General features: G+C 58.0%; 1 protein-coding gene across 3 annotated transcripts in view; it reads right to left on the bottom strand.

Moving 5' to 3' along the window:
- Positions 1 to 17390, bottom strand: part of FAM171A1 (family with sequence similarity 171 member A1) — a 63888-nt gene that overhangs the window by 14662 nt on the left and 31836 nt on the right. For all 3 annotated transcript variants that reach the window (XM_064166863.1, XM_064166861.1, XM_064166862.1), the window contains 3 exons: positions 10974 to 11201; positions 6362 to 6454; positions 1158 to 1316 (listed from right to left, as the gene is read on the bottom strand). In XM_064166863.1, the coding sequence (XP_064022933.1) occupies positions 1158 to 1316; positions 6362 to 6454; positions 10974 to 11201 (480 nt within the window). The remainder of the gene's footprint in view (positions 1 to 1157; positions 1317 to 6361; positions 6455 to 10973; positions 11202 to 17390) is intronic.

Below are 17390 nucleotides of genomic sequence, written 5' to 3'. Positions count from 1 at the left end.
GTCCAGATGAAATCTTCCCTCTCAGGGGAAGAAAGGGAAGCCAGCCCAAGGTTGGGATTTTGGAGTTCCCTGTCTCCCCAGCAGGATAAACCTCTGCTAAGGAGAGGAGGCCACCTTGCCCCCACTGCACTGCACTTCCAAACACTTTGGGCTGGGGGCCTGGGTTGCAGCACTCAGAAAACAAGGCCCCAGGCTCTCAAACCTCCTTTCTTTGCTGGCCATGTGTGACATGCACCTAGCTGAAGGCTGTGAAAGTAAAACCCAGGAGCCCAACCAGCAAACCTGCACCAGGCAACACACACAGGACTGAAAGGCCAGGGCTGCCCCCACCTGTTGTGCAGGAGCCTGGGAGGTACCCCAGGAGGAAGAGGATGTCCTGGTTGTGTAGCTCCCATGAGAGGTGATCACCTGAAATCCTGGCAAGACCTCTTGCCACTGAACAAAGGCAAGGGAGGGAAGCTGGGCTGCAAAGCACTGGAGGAAGAGCCGGGAGGGAGGAATCCCACACACACTGCCAACAGCTTGTCCTCTGGGGTAGAGATGAAAGGAAGGAGGTGCAGAAGCAGACAGAGCTGAGAGCTGAAGTGCACAGCTCTGTCTGCAGAGAGAGCAGGAGGCAGCAGGTCATGTCTGAGGAGGAAAAGCCAGGGGAAGATGAAGGCTGAAGATGAGAAGAGGGAAATGATGGAGAGATAGGAGGAGGTGGGGTGAGCAGACAGGAGGGTGGAGCGAGGCAGCAGACACCTTTCTGGCTGTAAGAGAAAGGAGATGTTCAGATGTGTACACCTGGAGCCACCTAGATCAGCACATCAGAAGGCAACACACCCTGAGAAGCAGCAGGGAGGCATCTCAAGAGGCCCTTCAGCCTTCTTCAAAGCAGGCTGAGCTGGGCCACCCTCACAGCTGCCTAACCCTGGCCAACAGCCTCTGGCAACCGATGCCTCAGCTCCAGCTGCCCTCAGCACAGCAAAGCTTCCCTGCTTCCCACTGCTCTGAGCCTCTCCTGCTTGCTTCCTAACTGGAGATGGACACACAGGAGCCATTCCTCCTCTTGCCACCCCAGACTGTGCTGGGGTGGGGGATGGGAACAGCGAGAGGGCCAAGAGGCACTCCCTGGAGCAAGGTGGAAGCAGAGCAGAGGCGAGGCAGCAGCTTACCTGTTCCGTTCCCATCCAGCCCCTGCAGGTAGGGGAAGCTGTCCACCTCCCAGGGCGAGCTGGCTGCAGTCAGGTAAGCTGTCAGGTCGCTGTAGCTGCTGTTCTCTGGCAGCCTGACAGACCTCCTCTGGAAGTGCACCTGGGGCTGGCTCCGAGCGCCTGCACCAACGGAAGAGACTTTGAGTCCAAGCGGGGCCGAGGGCTGAGGTCTCCTTGCCTAGGGCTGCACGTTCACAGGGGGCTGCCCGGGAGGAGCTGCAGCAGCCTGAGGACAGGGCCACCAGAAGGCCGGCAGGGAGAGCAGCAGAGCCGCACTCCTCCCCTCACTGCGCTGTGCCCAGGCTCTCTCTGCAAGCACTGCCAGGCGAACCCACGAGGGCACCCAACCTCGGGAGCGCTGCGGCTGCTGTGCTGCCTCCCTGCAGCACCTCCAGCTCCACTACAGGCTTCTTTCAAGGAGCAAAGCTGAGCTCAGAAGCAGGACATGTGAGAGTTGAGAGCAGCAGCCACTCCAGCACCTCTGCTGAAGTTCTGCTTCCCCTGCAGTGGCCAGATAAAAGCAGCTGAGACTCCTGAAAGGGATTTCCCAAGTCCCAGTTAACTGCTGCACGTAATTTTCACAAGGCTTGGGCCACAAGAACTGTCTCTGGGGCTGAGATGAGAGCCTCTGATTATTTAAATGCAAGAAAAGAATCACTTGGCAAAGGCTGGATGGAAAAGGTCTCCTCCTTTTCCCAGGCTAAGGTGTGACCAGAAGCAGGTGACTGCCCTGGGAGTCTCAGTGGCGTTCTCAGGATCAGTAGGTGATAACTGAAAGGTCTCTCTGCTTGCACCATGATGCAGGAGTGTTTCCTGCACGGTGGCATTTCAGGCCTCACTTAAAACCCAGTTTATGAAGCCAAGAAGCTCTGTGCAGTGGATGCTCAGCACCAGCACTGTGCAGCAAGACACAGCAAGGCTCCTTCTGTGTGCAACCTGCAAATCCATTTGCACACCCAGAGCCATTGTGCCCTGCACAGCTCTTTGGGGGTGCTCACAGAGTGCTCCCCACACAGCACACAACCAAGAGCCAAAAGGCTTTTAATTTACCTTGGGCTACATGGTTCAAAGGTGCCAGCTCAGGCCAGTTTTGCTTCTTTGCTCCTGTCAGTCCCTGCTGGTGCTTTTAGGCTTCACATTACCCCACTGAGAGGAAGAGTCACAGAGTGGCTTGGCTTGGAGGGGACCTTCAAGACCTTCCAGCCCCAACCCCCTGCCATGGGCAGGGACAGCTCCCACCAGCACAGCTTGCCTCAAGCCTCACCCAGCCTGGCCTTGAACTCCTCCAGGGAGGAGGCAGCCACAGCCTGCCTGGGCAACCTGTGCCAGTGTCTGCCCAGCCTCACTGCCCAGTCTCCATCTGCCCTCCTCAAGCTCCAATCCATCCCCTTTTGTCCTATCACTACAAGTCCTTGTAAGGAGCCCCGTGGCTTTCCAGCTGCCAGTGCCATCCACCAGGAGCCTGGAACCTTTCCCTGCACTATTTCCCAGCAGCAGCTGGAGCTGTGAGCAAACATAAAACTCCACAGCACAGACTTTGCATTGGCCAGCAAGAACTGCTGGGCAGGTGGGCAAGCACCTCCAAGTTAGCTGCCATTCCCTTGGTGATTCTGCAAGGAAAGAAAGCAGCTATCAACCCCCCCTGCTCTTTTCAGTCCTCCAGGATGTACTGCTAGCAGGCTCTCAAGACTGGCAGCACCCCTGAGTGTCTGAGACAGCCATTAAACAGCAGCCATGTGAAAAGGGAAGACATCTCCCTTACCCAATGTCCAGGCTTGACTGGAAAACAACACTGAAGGGAGCTGACTGCAAAGAACTGGGAGCAGGCTCCTCTCCTGAGTGCTCTGCTGTGCCTCGGGGAGCCTCTGACTGCACTGCTGAGCACAGGGATGAGAACTCAGGGTGACAAACAACCCAAAAATGCAGCAAAAGCAAGCACAGAGGAGCTGGCACTGGGACTCTCACCAACAGCTCGGTGCAAGCTGCTGAGGGCTCCTGCTGCCTCCCTGGGCAAGATGATCCCAGGCTCATAGGATGTCAGGGTCTGGGAGGGGCCCAAAGAGATCATCGACTCCAACCTCCCTGCCAGAGCAGGACCATCCAACCTAGCTCAGGGCACACAGGAACACATCCAGACAGGCCTGGAAAGGCTCCAGAGAAGGAGACTCCAAAACCTCTCTGGGCAGCCTGTGCCAGGGCTCTGGGAGCCTACAGTCATCGCTCTGTGTCCTATGCCAGGGAGCAGTGAGCAGAGCCTGTCCCCCACTCCTGACCCCCAGCCCTCAGACAGTTATAGACACTGATCCAATCCCCTCTCAGTCTTCTCTTCTCCAGTGCCAAGTCCCTCAGCCCCTCCTCACCAGGCAGGAGTTACTCAAGCAGCCAGGGGCTGGGTTGTGTTTCCAGAGATCTGAACCAACTCGAATTAGAAGCAGTCACTGCCGAGGCTGTCACACAGCAGTGCACACGGAGGGCTCTCCACAGAGCATGGAGGAGCCAGGAGCTGCCAAGGTTTCACCAGCCAGGGAGGCCTCAAAGCCAGCCTCAGGCTCCAGAGTGGAAGAGGCAGCTCTGAGGTCCCCTGGGGCTGCCCACAGCAGCGCTCCCAGCCTGCTCCTGCTGGAGCCAGCTCTGCTCTGCCCTCGCTTCTGCGCCAAGGCAGCTCCTGGTCAGCTCTCAGGTGGGGCAAAGCTGCTGGGAAACAACCTGAGAAGTAGGAGAGCAAAAGCAGCTCAGCGAGGAGCTCGGATGGAGGCTGAGAGGCTCCATTCAAGCACTGGCACAGTCGAGACTGCCTCACTCAGGCTTCATCCCAAGAGAAGCCCCAAGGAAGGGAGTGTGGCTGGTCCCATCAACTGGCCCTCACTGGGCAAGGCTGAGAGCTGCAGTCCCAACCCTCAGAGTGCTCTGGGGGCCACATTCCTCCTTCATCCTCTTGCTCTGCCCCACCAGCAGAAGCAGATCCATTAGGACACTGGGAGCACACCGAAACAGCTCCCGGGAGGGCTGAGATGATGTGGGAAAGAGGCTGTTACAGGTCCCTCCAGCCCTCCAACGCCCCCATCTCTGTGGAGAAGGGAAGCTGCAAGCACAGGACGATTGCTCTTTCAAAGTTAATTACATAATCCCAGCTCATTTGCATAAGAATGAGAGTCCTGAATGCACCCTGCTAGCAGAGGGCTGCTGGCAGAGCTTTCGGCTGCTGGCTGCTGGCATCCCTGGTGGCTCGGCAGCCTTCACCTCATTTACCCTATGAGAGAAGGGCAGCTCTGGGGCTGCAGAACATAGCTGCAGCAACCCTGCTGCCCTCCGGCTCCTCCCGAGCATGCCACCAGTCGTGGCTGCAGAGCTTCTTCAGCTCCACTTGGACCCAGTGCTGCCCTTCACGACAAGCCCTGGAGCGTCTGGGTGGCTGCTAGCCAGGAGAGCCATCAGGATCCTGCTCCTCAGACAGGAGAGGTTACCTGGCAGTGGTGCTGAGGGTGGCATTGCCCTGCTCGGTGACTCTGTGGAGGGTTTAAATCCCAGAAGGGCTCAGGGTGGAAGGCAGCTCAGAGCTCCTCTGCTCCAGCCTCCCCACCCTGCCCAGGGACACCTCTCAGCTACACTCAGCTGCTCAGGGCCTCACCCAGCCTGGCCTGCAGCACCCCCAGGCAGGAGGCAGCCACAGCCTCCCTGGGCAGCCTGGGCCAGACTCTCACCACCCTCACACTCAACAACTTCTGCCTCAGCTCCAAACCATTGCCCTTGGCCTGGCTCAGAGCCCCTCAGCACAAGTCCCTCTGCAGCCTTCCTGCAGGATGCCTTCAGGCACTGGCAGCAGCTCTGAGGTGCCCCTGGAGCCTTCTCCTCTGCAAGCTGCACCCCCCCAGCTCCCTCAGCCCTTGCTAAAGGTGCAGGTGAAATGCTGACAGCCAGGATGCAGGTGAATGAGCCCCAGCTGATGCACAGCAAGAGTGCTGCCAGGGAGGGCATGCCCTTGCTCTGGCTCACCAGGGTACCTTTAAAGACTTCTGTCCCTTTGTTGCCAGACTTACCTCAGCCATCATGCCAGCTGGGCCAGCTTAGCTCAGCTGAAGGTTTGGGTCTCGCATTTCAACAAGCAAAGAGCATCCCTGACCCATCCTGCAGCTGCCTCCTGCAAAGCTGGGCTGGATTTTGCAGTTCTCACTCAGTGGGTTTGATCCTGCAGTGCCTGGGCGGGCTGAGGGGGCCAGCACTTGAGCAAAGCAAGTTCACAGGGAGGTGCAGTAATGCAGACAGCAGAGCTGCTCTGGCCTGCCTGCATCTAAGGCACTCACAGTAGGAAGCAGTAACAAAGCCCAACAAGCTGTTAGGGCAGTAAGGAGCTCAGAAAATGGTTGCTGCAAGGATGGGTGAGGCTAGATGGAAAAACACCCAGCACAGGGTGGAGGGAAGGTGACCTCTAGCCCTCAGCTGGCACAGCCAAGCCCAGAGGTGCTTATTCCCAGGTGGGATGAATGCAGCTGGAGAGCAGTTGGTGGAACCAGCCTTGTGCTGGTTTGAGGCTGACTGGAACATTTCAGTGAGAGAAATGAGATGCTAGGCTGTGGAAAGGAGCAGTGGTGGTGTCTGCTGCACCCACAGGCTTGCTGAGCTGTGTAAAAGCAAGCACACAGACCTAGATAAGGCACTCTGTGGGTGTCTGTGTCTTTTCCTGGCTTCTGCCTGGATCTGTGTAACCCAACTAACCCTTCTGCTCCTACCCCCTTGCTGGTCCTCCCAGCTCACCTTGCATGTAAGGCAGGCTCTGGGATAAGGTAGAGGGGTGGGAAGCAGGTGGAAGGGTGGTTGTGAGCCCCTCCTGGGCACTGGCTGCTGGGAGGGCTGCTGTGTCTCTATGGCTTTTAGCTTGTGCATTGCTGCACAGAGCTGTACCTGTGCTGTGTTGCAGAGACCTGCCTGGGATCTGTGCTGAGCTGTGAGCAGAAAGCCTCATCCTTAACCCAGACACCTCAGTCTAGCCTGGGTGAATTCACTGTGGGGGTAGGGAACTCCCAAACCATCACAATCCCCCCCGGGAGAGCGCTCAGACCAGCTGCCCACCACCAACCAGCCTCCCCCACGGGGCAGAAAGCAGCAGGAGGGTGCCCTGCCCTCTGTGCCACCCGAGTGCCAGCTGTGACCTCTCAGCAGCAGCATACCTTGGAATCCTGAGACTATCTGGACTACGTCGTCGTAGACCATGAGGGTGGCAGAGCGTTCGGGCAGCAGGCCGAGACTCAGCGAGGAGAACACTGCGGGAGAGAAGGGCTTCAGCGGCACAGACCTCCAGCCGGGCAGCGGCACCCACCCCTGCCCCACCCCTGCCTCCCTCCGCGCCGGCAGGGCGCCCGGGCCGGCACAGCCCCCTTGTGTGCCCGAGAGGCCACCTGCAGCGCCGGCACCAAAGCCGTCCGTGGCCAGAGCAGCGGGGGGGGCTGCACAGAGCGGGGGGAGGGGGCTGCACAGAGCGGGGGGAGGGGGCTGCACAGAGCGGGGGGAGGGGGGTGCACAGAGCGGGGGGGGCTGCACAGAGCGGGGGAGGGGCTGCACAGAGCGGGGGGAGGGGGGTGCACAGAGCGGGGGGGGGGCTGCACAGAGCGGGGGGGGGGCTGCACAGAGCGGGGGGAGGGGGGTGCACAGAGCGGGGGGGGGCTGCACAGAGCGGGGGGAGGGGGGTGCACAGAGCGGGGGGGAATTGCACAGAGCGGGGGGAGGGGGCTGCACAGAGCGGGGGGAGGGGGGTGCACAGAGCGGGGGGAGGGGGCTGCACAGAGCGGGGGGAGGGGGGTGCACAGAGCGGGGGGGGGGGGCTGCACAGAGCGGGGGGAGGGGGCTGCACAGAGCGGGGGGGAATTGCACAGAGCGGGGGGAGGGGGGTGCACAGAGCGGGGGGGGGGGGCTGCACAGGGCGGGGGCTGCACTCTGTCTGCTGCAAGTCCTGCAGGGCAGCAGAAGTGCAGAGTGCAAAGCAGGGTTTGAGGTCACCACCTGCAGCTCCAGAGAGACCTGTCAGGAGTCAGGAGCGAAGCCAGCTGCAGCCTGAGCTCATCCCTGCCCTGTGCCAGGGCTGAGCTGCTCCCCACGGGCAGGCTGCCACGGGCACTCACTCGGAGGTACCTTGAGGAGCTCACACCAAGTGTCAGCAAGGCAAAGCCTGCTGAGCAGCTCTGCTCTCCCCACCCCTGGCCACGCTGCTCCTGATGCAGGCTGCCACTGCCCTTCTGGGCTGCAGTGCTCAAGTGCTGCTCTGGGAGACTCTTTTTGCACACTCACTGCAGGGCACCCCAGGCCCTCTACAGGGCCTCTGCTTTCCAGGAGCTCTTCTCTCCAAGGACACCAGCAGCAGCCTCTGCTTCTACAACCACCTCTTGCCACGCTAAATGCCAAGGTCTGCTCTGACCCTGCCAGCTGCTCTGACCTGTGTTGCCTCAGCAGCTTCCCTCCATGGCAGACGCTGCCCCAGGAGTGTCCTCTCCCCTGTGCACCACCAGACACCTCCTCTGCTCTTCACATTATTTACACAGAGCAGTCTGCACAGAGCAGAGAGAGGAGCACAGCTCCCATCATCAACACTTCAACAACTCAAGGGATGGTAAATTAATGAACTGCTAATAAGTGGAGGCACAGCTGTGCTGATAAATAGTTTAATGGAAAAAGAGATCTTCATCTTTTCCTCCTCCCATTTACCACTGTGTAAATAAATAATCCTCTTGCTTAAGTGCTGAAGAGCTCAGCAATTCTTCTGGAGAAGCTCAAACAGTTCTGCCAGATGATGAAGACAGCACAACCTGGCTGCTGGCTGCTCACAGCAGCTACAACTGCAGCTCCACCTCAGTGGCTCTGCAGCTTTGCAGCAGAAGGTTGTAACTCACACAGAGACTACAGCAGGCATCCAGGGTCCTGGAAGGGCTTCGGGCTGGGAGTGACCTCCAAAGGGCATCCAGTCCAAGCCCCTGCACTCAGCAGGGACATCCTCCACTACAGCAGCTTGCTCACAGCCTGCTCCAGCCTCACCTTCAAGAGCTCCAGCCATGGGGCCTCAACCACCTCCCTGGGCAGCCTGTGGCAGTGCTCCAGCAGCCTCCTGCTGCACAACTTGTTCCTCACCTCCAGTCTCAATCTGCTCTGCTCTCATTCCAAACCATTGCCCTGGTCCTGTCCCTGCAGGCCTTTGCAAACAGTCCCTCTGCAGCCTGCTTGCAGCCCCTTCAGGTCCTGGCAGGCTGCTGTTAGGTCTGCCTGGAGCCTTCTCCTCTGCAAGCTGCACCACCCCCAGCTCCCTCAGCCTGTCCTCCCAGCAGAGCTGCTCCAGCCCCAGGATCATTTTCATGGCCTTCTCTAAACCTTTTCCATCAGGTCCATGTCCTTCTTGTGCTGAGGGCTCCAGACACAGAGAGCACTGCAAGACAGAGCTCTTGAAGGGGTCTAGATAGACTGCAGGCATCTCAGTCTGCTGCTTCTCAGACTGACCAAGTGTTGAGGGTCTGAACTTTAAGTTGTGCCCCTTGCAAGGAATAATTCAAAGCCCAGGCCTATGAAACCTGCATGGGGCATATCAAGTTGTGACTTCTTCATTTCATCACAGGAGGGATTAAGTTCAAGGCAGGGAGAGCAAAGGGAAGGATCCTACTCCTGGCAAACTATCTGCCAGCTTCAGTGGGGGAAGATCAGAGGTGAAAGGGATCCATTTGCTGAGCTGAGCTCACATTCCAGCCACGGAGAGAAGGGCTCAGTGGAAGCTGTGTGCAACGGCTGCTCTGTAAGCCTCCATGAGGTGCCAAAACAATGCTGCCATGCTCGATTCCCTTCCTCAAAATCAACGTTTGAGGGAAGGCAACGAGAGAAGCACCCCAAAAAACCCTGCCCAAACAACCTGCAGGCCCTGGCAGGACAGGTCACACTCAGCAGACCTCACTGTGAGGCAGAAAGATGAGCCACAAGGCCAGAGGAGCTTCAGGCAGAGAAGGTTGCTGGATTGTGTCTTGAAGCAGCAGCTGAATTACACTGAGGAAGCTGCATTTCAGCCTGTCTGGAGAGCCACAAACCAGCAAGCACTGAGCAGCTGTGGCTGGAAGAGACCTCTGCAGGTCCAGTTTGAATAGCTCTGAAGATGGAGATTTCACAACCTCTCTGGGCAACCTGTTTGCATCTCTGGCTGCTGCTGCTGCTGCTGCTGGAAGGAATCATTCCCTTTTCTTGAGTTGAAACTCTTTGTTGCAACAAACTGCAGCTGCTGCTTGCTCTTCCACTGTGCACCTAAGAGCCTGGCTTGGTCTTCACTAGAGCTCCACTAAGCAGCTGGACAATGAGGCAGAATCCAGCAGAGGACACGAGGAAGAAGTCAGCATCTCTCATCTGGAGCAAGGAAATGGAGCTAAGCAACCAGCAGACTGAAATGCCTAAAGCCTATCTCCGAGTTTGAAGGGATTCAAGTTCCCTTCCCCACCTGAGAATGCCTTTGCTGCTTGAGCCTGCTGCAAGTCACAGAATCCCTCTGGGTGATGCTAATGACAAATAAAGTGGCAGCAAGGCCTGAGGCTGAGTGCTGCCCTCTGATCAGCTGCACCCCTCCAACATCAGAGCGTTTGAAGCCTGCCGCAGCTCTGACCTGGGCTCGCTAGCAACACCTGGCTGTGCCCTGGGTAGAATGCAAGCCTGGGACCATCCCTAAACTCCTTGGACCCTGCTTGTGGCTGGGGATCAGAAGGCAGGCAGGTGACAGCTGGGGTGTTACATCTCAAAGCCAGCCTCTACCACTCTCTTCAGCAGCACAGAAGCAGCCTTCAGGACTCAGTTTCCCCTCCTGTACAACCAACAGAAAGCCACATCAAATCCAGAGGCACTGCAGCAAGGGCATGCAAAGCTCTGCTGTGCTGTTTCTGCACCTGGAGCAGAAACCAACCCTGCTAATTCAGTTAGAAAACCATCCTTAGAGCTGCAGACCACAGCTTCAGGCTGTAACTGTGCCATGGACACAGCCAGCCAATGAGAGGCCTTTGTACAGCACAGCCTCTGCCAGTGGCTGCTCCTCCACCTCGGCAATGAAAGCAGTGAGCACATCACAGCTGCTGCAGCACAGCACTTAGGAATGGAGCTCATGGGATTACAGAATGGTTTGGGTGGGAAGGGAGCTCCAAAGGGCATCCAGGCCAAGCCCCTGCACTCAGCAGGGACATCCTCCACCACAGCAGCTTGCTCACAGCCTGCTCCAGCCTCACCTTCAAGAGCTCCAGCCATGGGGCCTCAACCACCTCCCTGGGCAGCCTGTGGCAGTGCTCCAGCAGCCTCCTGCTGCACAACTTGTTCCTCACCTCCAGTCTCAATCTGCTCTGCTCTCATTCCAAACCATTGCCCTGGTCCTGTCCCTGCAGGCCTTTGCAAACAGTCCCTCTGCAGCCTGCTTGCAGCCCCTTCAGGTGCTAGCAGGTTGTTATTGGGTCCCCCTGGAACCTTCTCCAGGCTGAGTTCCTACTGACTGAAAGATCTAGAGAAGCTCTGTGCTGTCTGTGGAGCCCTGAGGGCACCAGCAGCTGTGTGAAGGTTGCTGCAGCACTGTCCCACGGACAGCCAGGAGCAGAGCAGAGCTAAGCTCTGCCCAGCCTCGATGCCAACGTTTCACTGAGACAGAAACCTTGGGGTTGGGTTCTTTTAATGCCAGGCACAGGTGCTCCTCCTCCCACCCAGGCCAAGCACCAGCACACATCACACCACGCAGGGGAACTTCCTTGAGCTGCACAATCTTACCTCAGAACAAAAACAAAGGGCTCTTACCAGGCAGCCTCACAGGTTTCCAGGGTGCAGAGTTGGGCACATAGGCATGCTTGCTGGCAGTCACTGTCAGCTGGCTGCCCAGCTTGTACTGAAACTTGAGGAAGGCAGTGCCATCTGCTCCTGAGGTCCCAGATGCAATGGAGATCTGGTTGGTAAAAATCTCAATGAAGGCTTCAGCTAGAGGCTGGTGAGTGCTGGCATCGCTGACGTGCACCTTCAGCGTCACCTCTGCAACGACAAACAGCGCAGCAGTTACCGCCCGGGCAGCTCCTGCGCCAGCTGCCGCCCTGCTGCCCGCACCCAGCAGGGTGCCACTGGGCTCACTGCTAACCCCTGATGCCCTGGGGCCAGGCAGCACCTCGAGTCCTGGCCTGCAGCTCGCTGCCAACGCCGCAGATCCTGCCGCAAGCCAGGCCGGGTCCTGCAGCGCTGCCCTGCTGCTGCCTCCAGCCGCGGAGGCATCTTCGCTCCACCTCCGACCGTAGCATGGGAGGGCTTGGAAGGGACCCGCAGAGCTCATCCACTGCACGCCCACGGCCAGAGCAGGGGCACTCAGGAGCACATTCAGATGGGTTTGAAAGTCTCCAGAGCAGGAGGCTCCACAGCCTCTCTGCGCAGCCTGCTGCAGGGCTCCGGCAGCTCTGCAGCTGTTGTATGATGTCCCTACCTCCGCTCACCCCAACTCCCCCGGCAGTGGATGATGCTCTGCAAGCTCCCTTGTGGAGTCAGGAGAACTCAGCCACTAAGAAATAAGATGCTCCCACTCCACCTGCAGCTGCTTTCTGCTCAGGAAAGGGAGCACAACCTCCTCCTCCCCTAGATCTAAAGCAAGGCACTGACCTCTACACACCAGCACTGCTACCGACCTGGAGCCTCACTCCTGTGCACCAGCAACTTCTTCTGGTGCAAGCCCTGGGCCAGCAAGACAAAACATCAAGAAGATCAAAGAACTTGGCCAGATGACTGCTGTGCACTCAGCAGTGCCATGGCAGCAGTGAGAACCCTGAGAAACACACTGCAAGAGCAGAGAAGCTGTCCAGTATGCCAGGGGCTAACAGGAGACATCAGCACCTCTCTCCCAAGGGCTCTTTGGTCAGGAAGGAACAAACCCTTTGAGAAGTGAGGACCTTCTGCCTGAACCCCACAGCACAGAAAGGCAAACCCCAGGCAGCCCTGAACAAAAACCCTATTAGAGAAATTACTGCTGAGTGCCTCGCAGCTTGGCACTGGAGGGTGGCAGGTTGGAGGGCAGCAGCAGCCAGTTCATTCCAGCTATTAACCATCCTGGACTCGTGCCCAGCTTTGCATTTAGTAGTCAGAGAGAACAATGACTACTGAAAGGCAGCACCACACACTCTGCTGTGCACGTACAGAATGCCTCCTCAGAAACCCTGCCCTGGCCCCCAGGCAGCTGGGGGGATCTTAGGGCAGCCACGTGGACCAAAGGGCCGGGAGTGCCAGGACAAGGGGCAAAGGCTTCAAGCTGGGAGAGAGGAGATGAGGAAGATTCTTGACAGTGAGGCTGGGCAGACACTGGCACAGGCTGCCCAGGGAGGCTGTGGCTGCCCCCTCCCTGGGGAAGTTCAAGGCCAGGCTGGATGAGGCCCTGAGCAAGCTGTGCTGGGGGGAGGTGTCCCTGCCCATGGCAGGGGGCTGGCAGTGCATGGCCTCGAAGGTCCCTTCCACCCCAAGCCACTCTGTGACTCCATGAACTTGTCTGCATAAACTGCACCTGCATTACAAAGGTGAGGCCAGGGGACAGAGCCAGGTTTTGCTTTCAAGATGTGCAGGCACAATGCCCAGCTGCACAGCTCTGCTGCTCAGGGGTCCCACTCTGAGCTGCCTCCAAGGACTGCTGAAGAACACAGAGGGTTAGCAACAAGAGGCCAAAGAGAAAGCAAGGAACCAGCAGAAGCTGAGCACTGTAGGGGGCACTTCACTAACACAGAATCCTGCAATGGGTTGGGCTGGAAGGGAGCTCCAGAACTCATCCAGGCCAAGCCCCTGCACTCAGCAGGGACATCCTCCACTACAGCAGCTTGCTCACAGCCTGCTCCAGCCTCACCATCTCCAGGGATGAGGCCTCAGCTACCTCCCTGGGCAGCCTGTGGCACTGCTCCAGCAGCCTCCTGCTGCACAACTTGTTCCTCATCTCCAGTCTCAATCTGCTCTGCTCTCATTCCAAACCACTGCCCTGGTCCTGTCCCTGCAGGCCTTTGCAAACAGTCCCTCTGCAGCCTGCTTGCAGCCCCTGCAGGTGCTGGCAGGCTGCTGTTAGGTCTGCCTGGAGCCTTCTCTTCTGCAGGCTGCACACCCCCAGCTTCCCCCCTTAGCCTTTGCTAAAACAACCACAGAGAAGGAGCTGAGAGTCTTTGGGATATTGAACAGTAGTCAAGGGGAAGAGAACAGAAGCATCAAATCCATTTAATCCTTCCCAGACCTCCAGCACTTTGGAACAGAGAGCAGAACTGATCAAGAGACAAAGACTGATCCCCTTTCCCTGCAGACACAAGCCCAGCACTCTATCCCCCAACAAGAGAGCTAACCATGGCTATCTCCAGCAGGAAGTTCCTTTATCCTTCACCCTGTGGCTATGGAAGGGCTTTTGCCTGCAGCCTTCTGTCTCTGATAAGGAGGCAGGAGGCTTTCCCAAGCCCTGCTTCCCAACAGCTGGCACAGGCCAGCACGCAGCAGGGCAGACTTCTGTCTTCACAAGGCCCAGACTGGCCCTGCTGCTGCCCTCCCCAGTCCCTAGCTGAGACACCAGCCTGGCTTTTTCTCCTCCTTTTAATACTTCAGCTTGCTGTTCTCTCAGTCCTTTCCCTGCATCCTCACCCTCTGCAGAGGTGTGAAACGCCTGGGACTTGCTCAGCCCAGGGCTGTCTCCCACGCAGTAACAGCTCCTTCCTCCTTTATCTCCTGCAGCACTGAAGTCATGCACAGGAACCCTGCATTCTCACAGCCATTTCCACAGCAACAGGATGGTGATGATGCCTTCAGCTGGAGACAACCTCCTCTCCAGCACTCAGCCATGAGAGCAAGCTAGAGACTGCGACGGAAACGTAAAGCCAGGCAGCAGGCTTCAGAGCTGTTCTCAACAAACACAGGCACCTCTTGACCAACAGGAAGCCTGAGGAAGGGAAAAAGAGAGCAGAGGAAGGACAGCAAAAGGTCCAAGCTCGGCCTGACCTCAGGTTCACAGGGACTTCTTAGAGCAAAGCATTAGGCCCACTCAGAGAAGCATTTAATTAGAAGAAGCTGCTTAGAGAAGGACTCATTAGCTAAGGAGCAGAGCCCTTAAAACCTGGCAAACGTTTGGAGCTGGAACACTCAGCAGAACAGTTGGGGCAAAGCAGATCTTCTGGAGCTTGACAGCCTCCTACAGCAAGGAGCTCTCACAGGGGCTTGGTGGAGACAGGAGCTGGAAGCTCTGCAGAAGAGAAAGGGCTCAGGAGGAGCTGACTTCAGGCTGCCACAGACCTGTGAGCCTCTGGTGCTTTCTGACGGGTCTGCAGGCAGGCTGGGGAGGGGCCGGGGGGACAGGCCAAGGGCAGTGGTTTGGAGCTGGAGCAGGGCAGAGTTAGGGTGGGCAGCAGGGGGAAGCTCTGCACAGCAAGGGTGGGAGGCACTGGCACAGGCTGCCCAGGGAGGTGGTGGAGGCTCATCCCTGGAGACACTCAAGCTCAGCCTAGATGTGGCCCTGTGCAGCCTGCTCTGTGTGGCGCTGTCTTTGCTGCCTGCAGGGGTTGGACAAGATGAGCTGGGAGGGTCCCTTCCAGCCCAGGGCACTCTGTGAATTTCCAGGGGACAACGCATAGGCACAGACCTCCTGCCTGGAGCAGCAGAAAGCCTCTGGCCCTGTCTGACAGCAGAGCTCACAAAGGTTGGGCAGTGCAAACACCTGGCAAACCCTGCAAGGCTGCTGGTGCCAACACAGGGTGGGGAGAGGGGGTCAGAGGGAAAGCAGCAAAGGCAGGGATCCCCCCCCAGACAGCAAGGGTGCTCTGGGTGCATGCTCAATCTAGGAGAGTGTAAATCTCTGTCCCTATGGCTCTGCCTTTGTCCTCCTTCAGCAATCACATCCTCCTCGTTTCCCAAACCAGGGCAAACCAAACCCACCAGTGACAGTGACACAGCTGCTGGAGGACAACTCCCTCCCAGCCTTCTGGTTCTAACTCTACTGGCAGCTATATACAGCCCCAGCATCTCCAAGGCTGTAATTTGGGAAAGGGGAATAAAAAAAGACCCAAAAAACCCCAAGCCTTTGCACATCACCATTCAAATCCAGGATCCCATCTGCCTCCTTAATCTGGTTTTTGAGATTTGACTAAATCTAAACTTTCTCTGAGCAATCCTTCCTGTGCCATCTGCCTGAGGAACCAGGCTGCAGCACCAGTGACCTTAAGGCAGCCATTTCTGCAGCCACGACTCTGCTCTGCACGTTGCTGTGAGCCCCTGGCCTGGGGAGGGCTTGCTTCAGCACTGGCATCATCAGAGCTGTCTTCTAGAGCCAGACCAGAGGAAAGCAGGCAGAAAAGAAACACAAATCAGCAACAGCAAAGCACCAAACTGACATGGGCAAAGCCTGTGATCTGATACAGAAAGAGAAGTGCTGAGTGCCAGCAGACTGCCAGCTCCCAAGTACTGAGCTGGGTCTGCTCAGCCTGGAGAAGAGAAGGCTCAGGGCAGAGCTTATGCCCATGCACCAGGGCACAGAAGGTGGCTGCCAGGAGATGGAGACTCCCTTTTGCCAAGCAGTCCCACAGGACAGAGAAGAGGTGCTGGGCACAGGTCACTGCTGGGGAGATGCCCACTGAGCTGCAGAGGAAATGTTTCCCCATGGGCACAGCTGGGCACAAGAATCCTCTGCCAAGGGCAGCAGTGCAGTGCCCTGCACCGGGCAGTCTGCAGCCTCAGCCTGGCAGGTGCTGAGCCAGCTCAGTTCAGCTGCACTGGCACCCAGAAGGGCTGGAGCAGATGTGCCCTGGGGTCCCTTCCAGCCTGGCACTCTGTGATTCTGTGACTGTCTTGACACAGACTGGAAAGCAAAACTCCCAGTGGTCTGGCGGGAGCAGCTCTGCAGCGTGGTGCCTGTGCACACCCCGTGCCAGGCGCTGCCCGCTGGCTCCGCTTATCTTTGCCGCTGGAGATCCCCGGCCCGCGGACAATGCCAGGATATTGGCAAGGAAAGAGCTCTGTAAACGAGCTGAGCTTTGATCAGAGCAAGCAAATTTCCTGCTGCTCCAAACGCGGCGCTGCGGAGGGAGCAAACTGCACCCTCCGAACCGCTGCTGGCAGCACGCCTGCCCCTGCCCTGCTGCCTCCTCACCTCTCGCCCGGCTGCGAGGCCACCCCCAGCCAAACAATGGCCTTTGCCTTTCTCTGAAGGGAAGCCCTTCCCCCGCACACGGAGTGTTCCCAGCCACAGGCCAGCTCCCTGCCCCCAGCTCGCCGTCCCTTTGCAGCCCGCTGCAGCGAGCAGGCTCCGCTGCCACCCGCGCGTCGGGAGAGCAGCCGAGTTCAGGCACAGAGACGGGCAAGGGGCCCACGGAACCCTCCCCCGGGCCCGCTCTCCACACCCTTCTCTGGTCCCCACCAGGGCACCTCATTCCCCTGATGCCAGCAGACGAGCAGCACCCAGGCTTGCAGAGGCACTGGAGGCTCTCTCTGCCCTCCTCTGCAGCACAGTTGACTCATCTGCATCTCTCATCTAGCAGTGCCTGCCCCTGCCAGTGCCTGGGGCACTGCTGGCACTGCAGCTCCTTCCTCTAGCGCACAAGAATTTAATTTCCAGGTGACTGAAAGGGTTTATCTCAACTGAAATAATTAGGCTCAACCCTCAGTATGAAAGCAGAGCAGAGCGAGGGGGGTCGGAGAGGTGCCCCTCTGGCCTTTTCAGCTTTAAAGCCTATTAAAGCACCAGCCCCTGGCAACTGCGAGGGCAAACACATTCCTGCACCTCCCCATGCATGAGGCCCTCAATAGAAGCCCTGGGAGGAAGCCTGGTGCCAGCTGCAGAGCAGTGCCTGCCATCTCCAGCGACAGCCGCGGGCTGAGGGGCAGGGGGAGGCTAACCAAATAAAGACATCCATCACAGGCTGCCCAGCCTCTCCTGCAGCATTTGCACCTCCTGACCTGCCACAGCCTGCAGCGCTGCCGCCAAAGGAAACTTCTGGGGGTGGCAGGAGAGGGGAAAAAGAGAAGATCTAAGAAAAAACCCCAAGGCAGGAATTAGCTTTAATTAAAAAGCCAAAAGCCCAGCGAGGGCTCTCTGCACAGTGCCCGGCTGAGCCCCCCGTGCCCCATGCGAAGTGATTAACGCAGCAGTTGTAATTAACTCTGCAACTCGTGAAGAGCAAGAGTCGCATTAACAGGTCTGCCTTTGATCCCTGCGGGAACCGTGCGCGGCACAAACTC

This window comes from Pogoniulus pusillus, chromosome 28, assembly GCF_015220805.1.
Source record: "Pogoniulus pusillus isolate bPogPus1 chromosome 28, bPogPus1.pri, whole genome shotgun sequence".
Taxonomy (NCBI): Eukaryota; Metazoa; Chordata; class Aves; order Piciformes; family Lybiidae; genus Pogoniulus; species Pogoniulus pusillus.
This window is presented reverse-complemented; position numbering and strand designations above follow the sequence as displayed.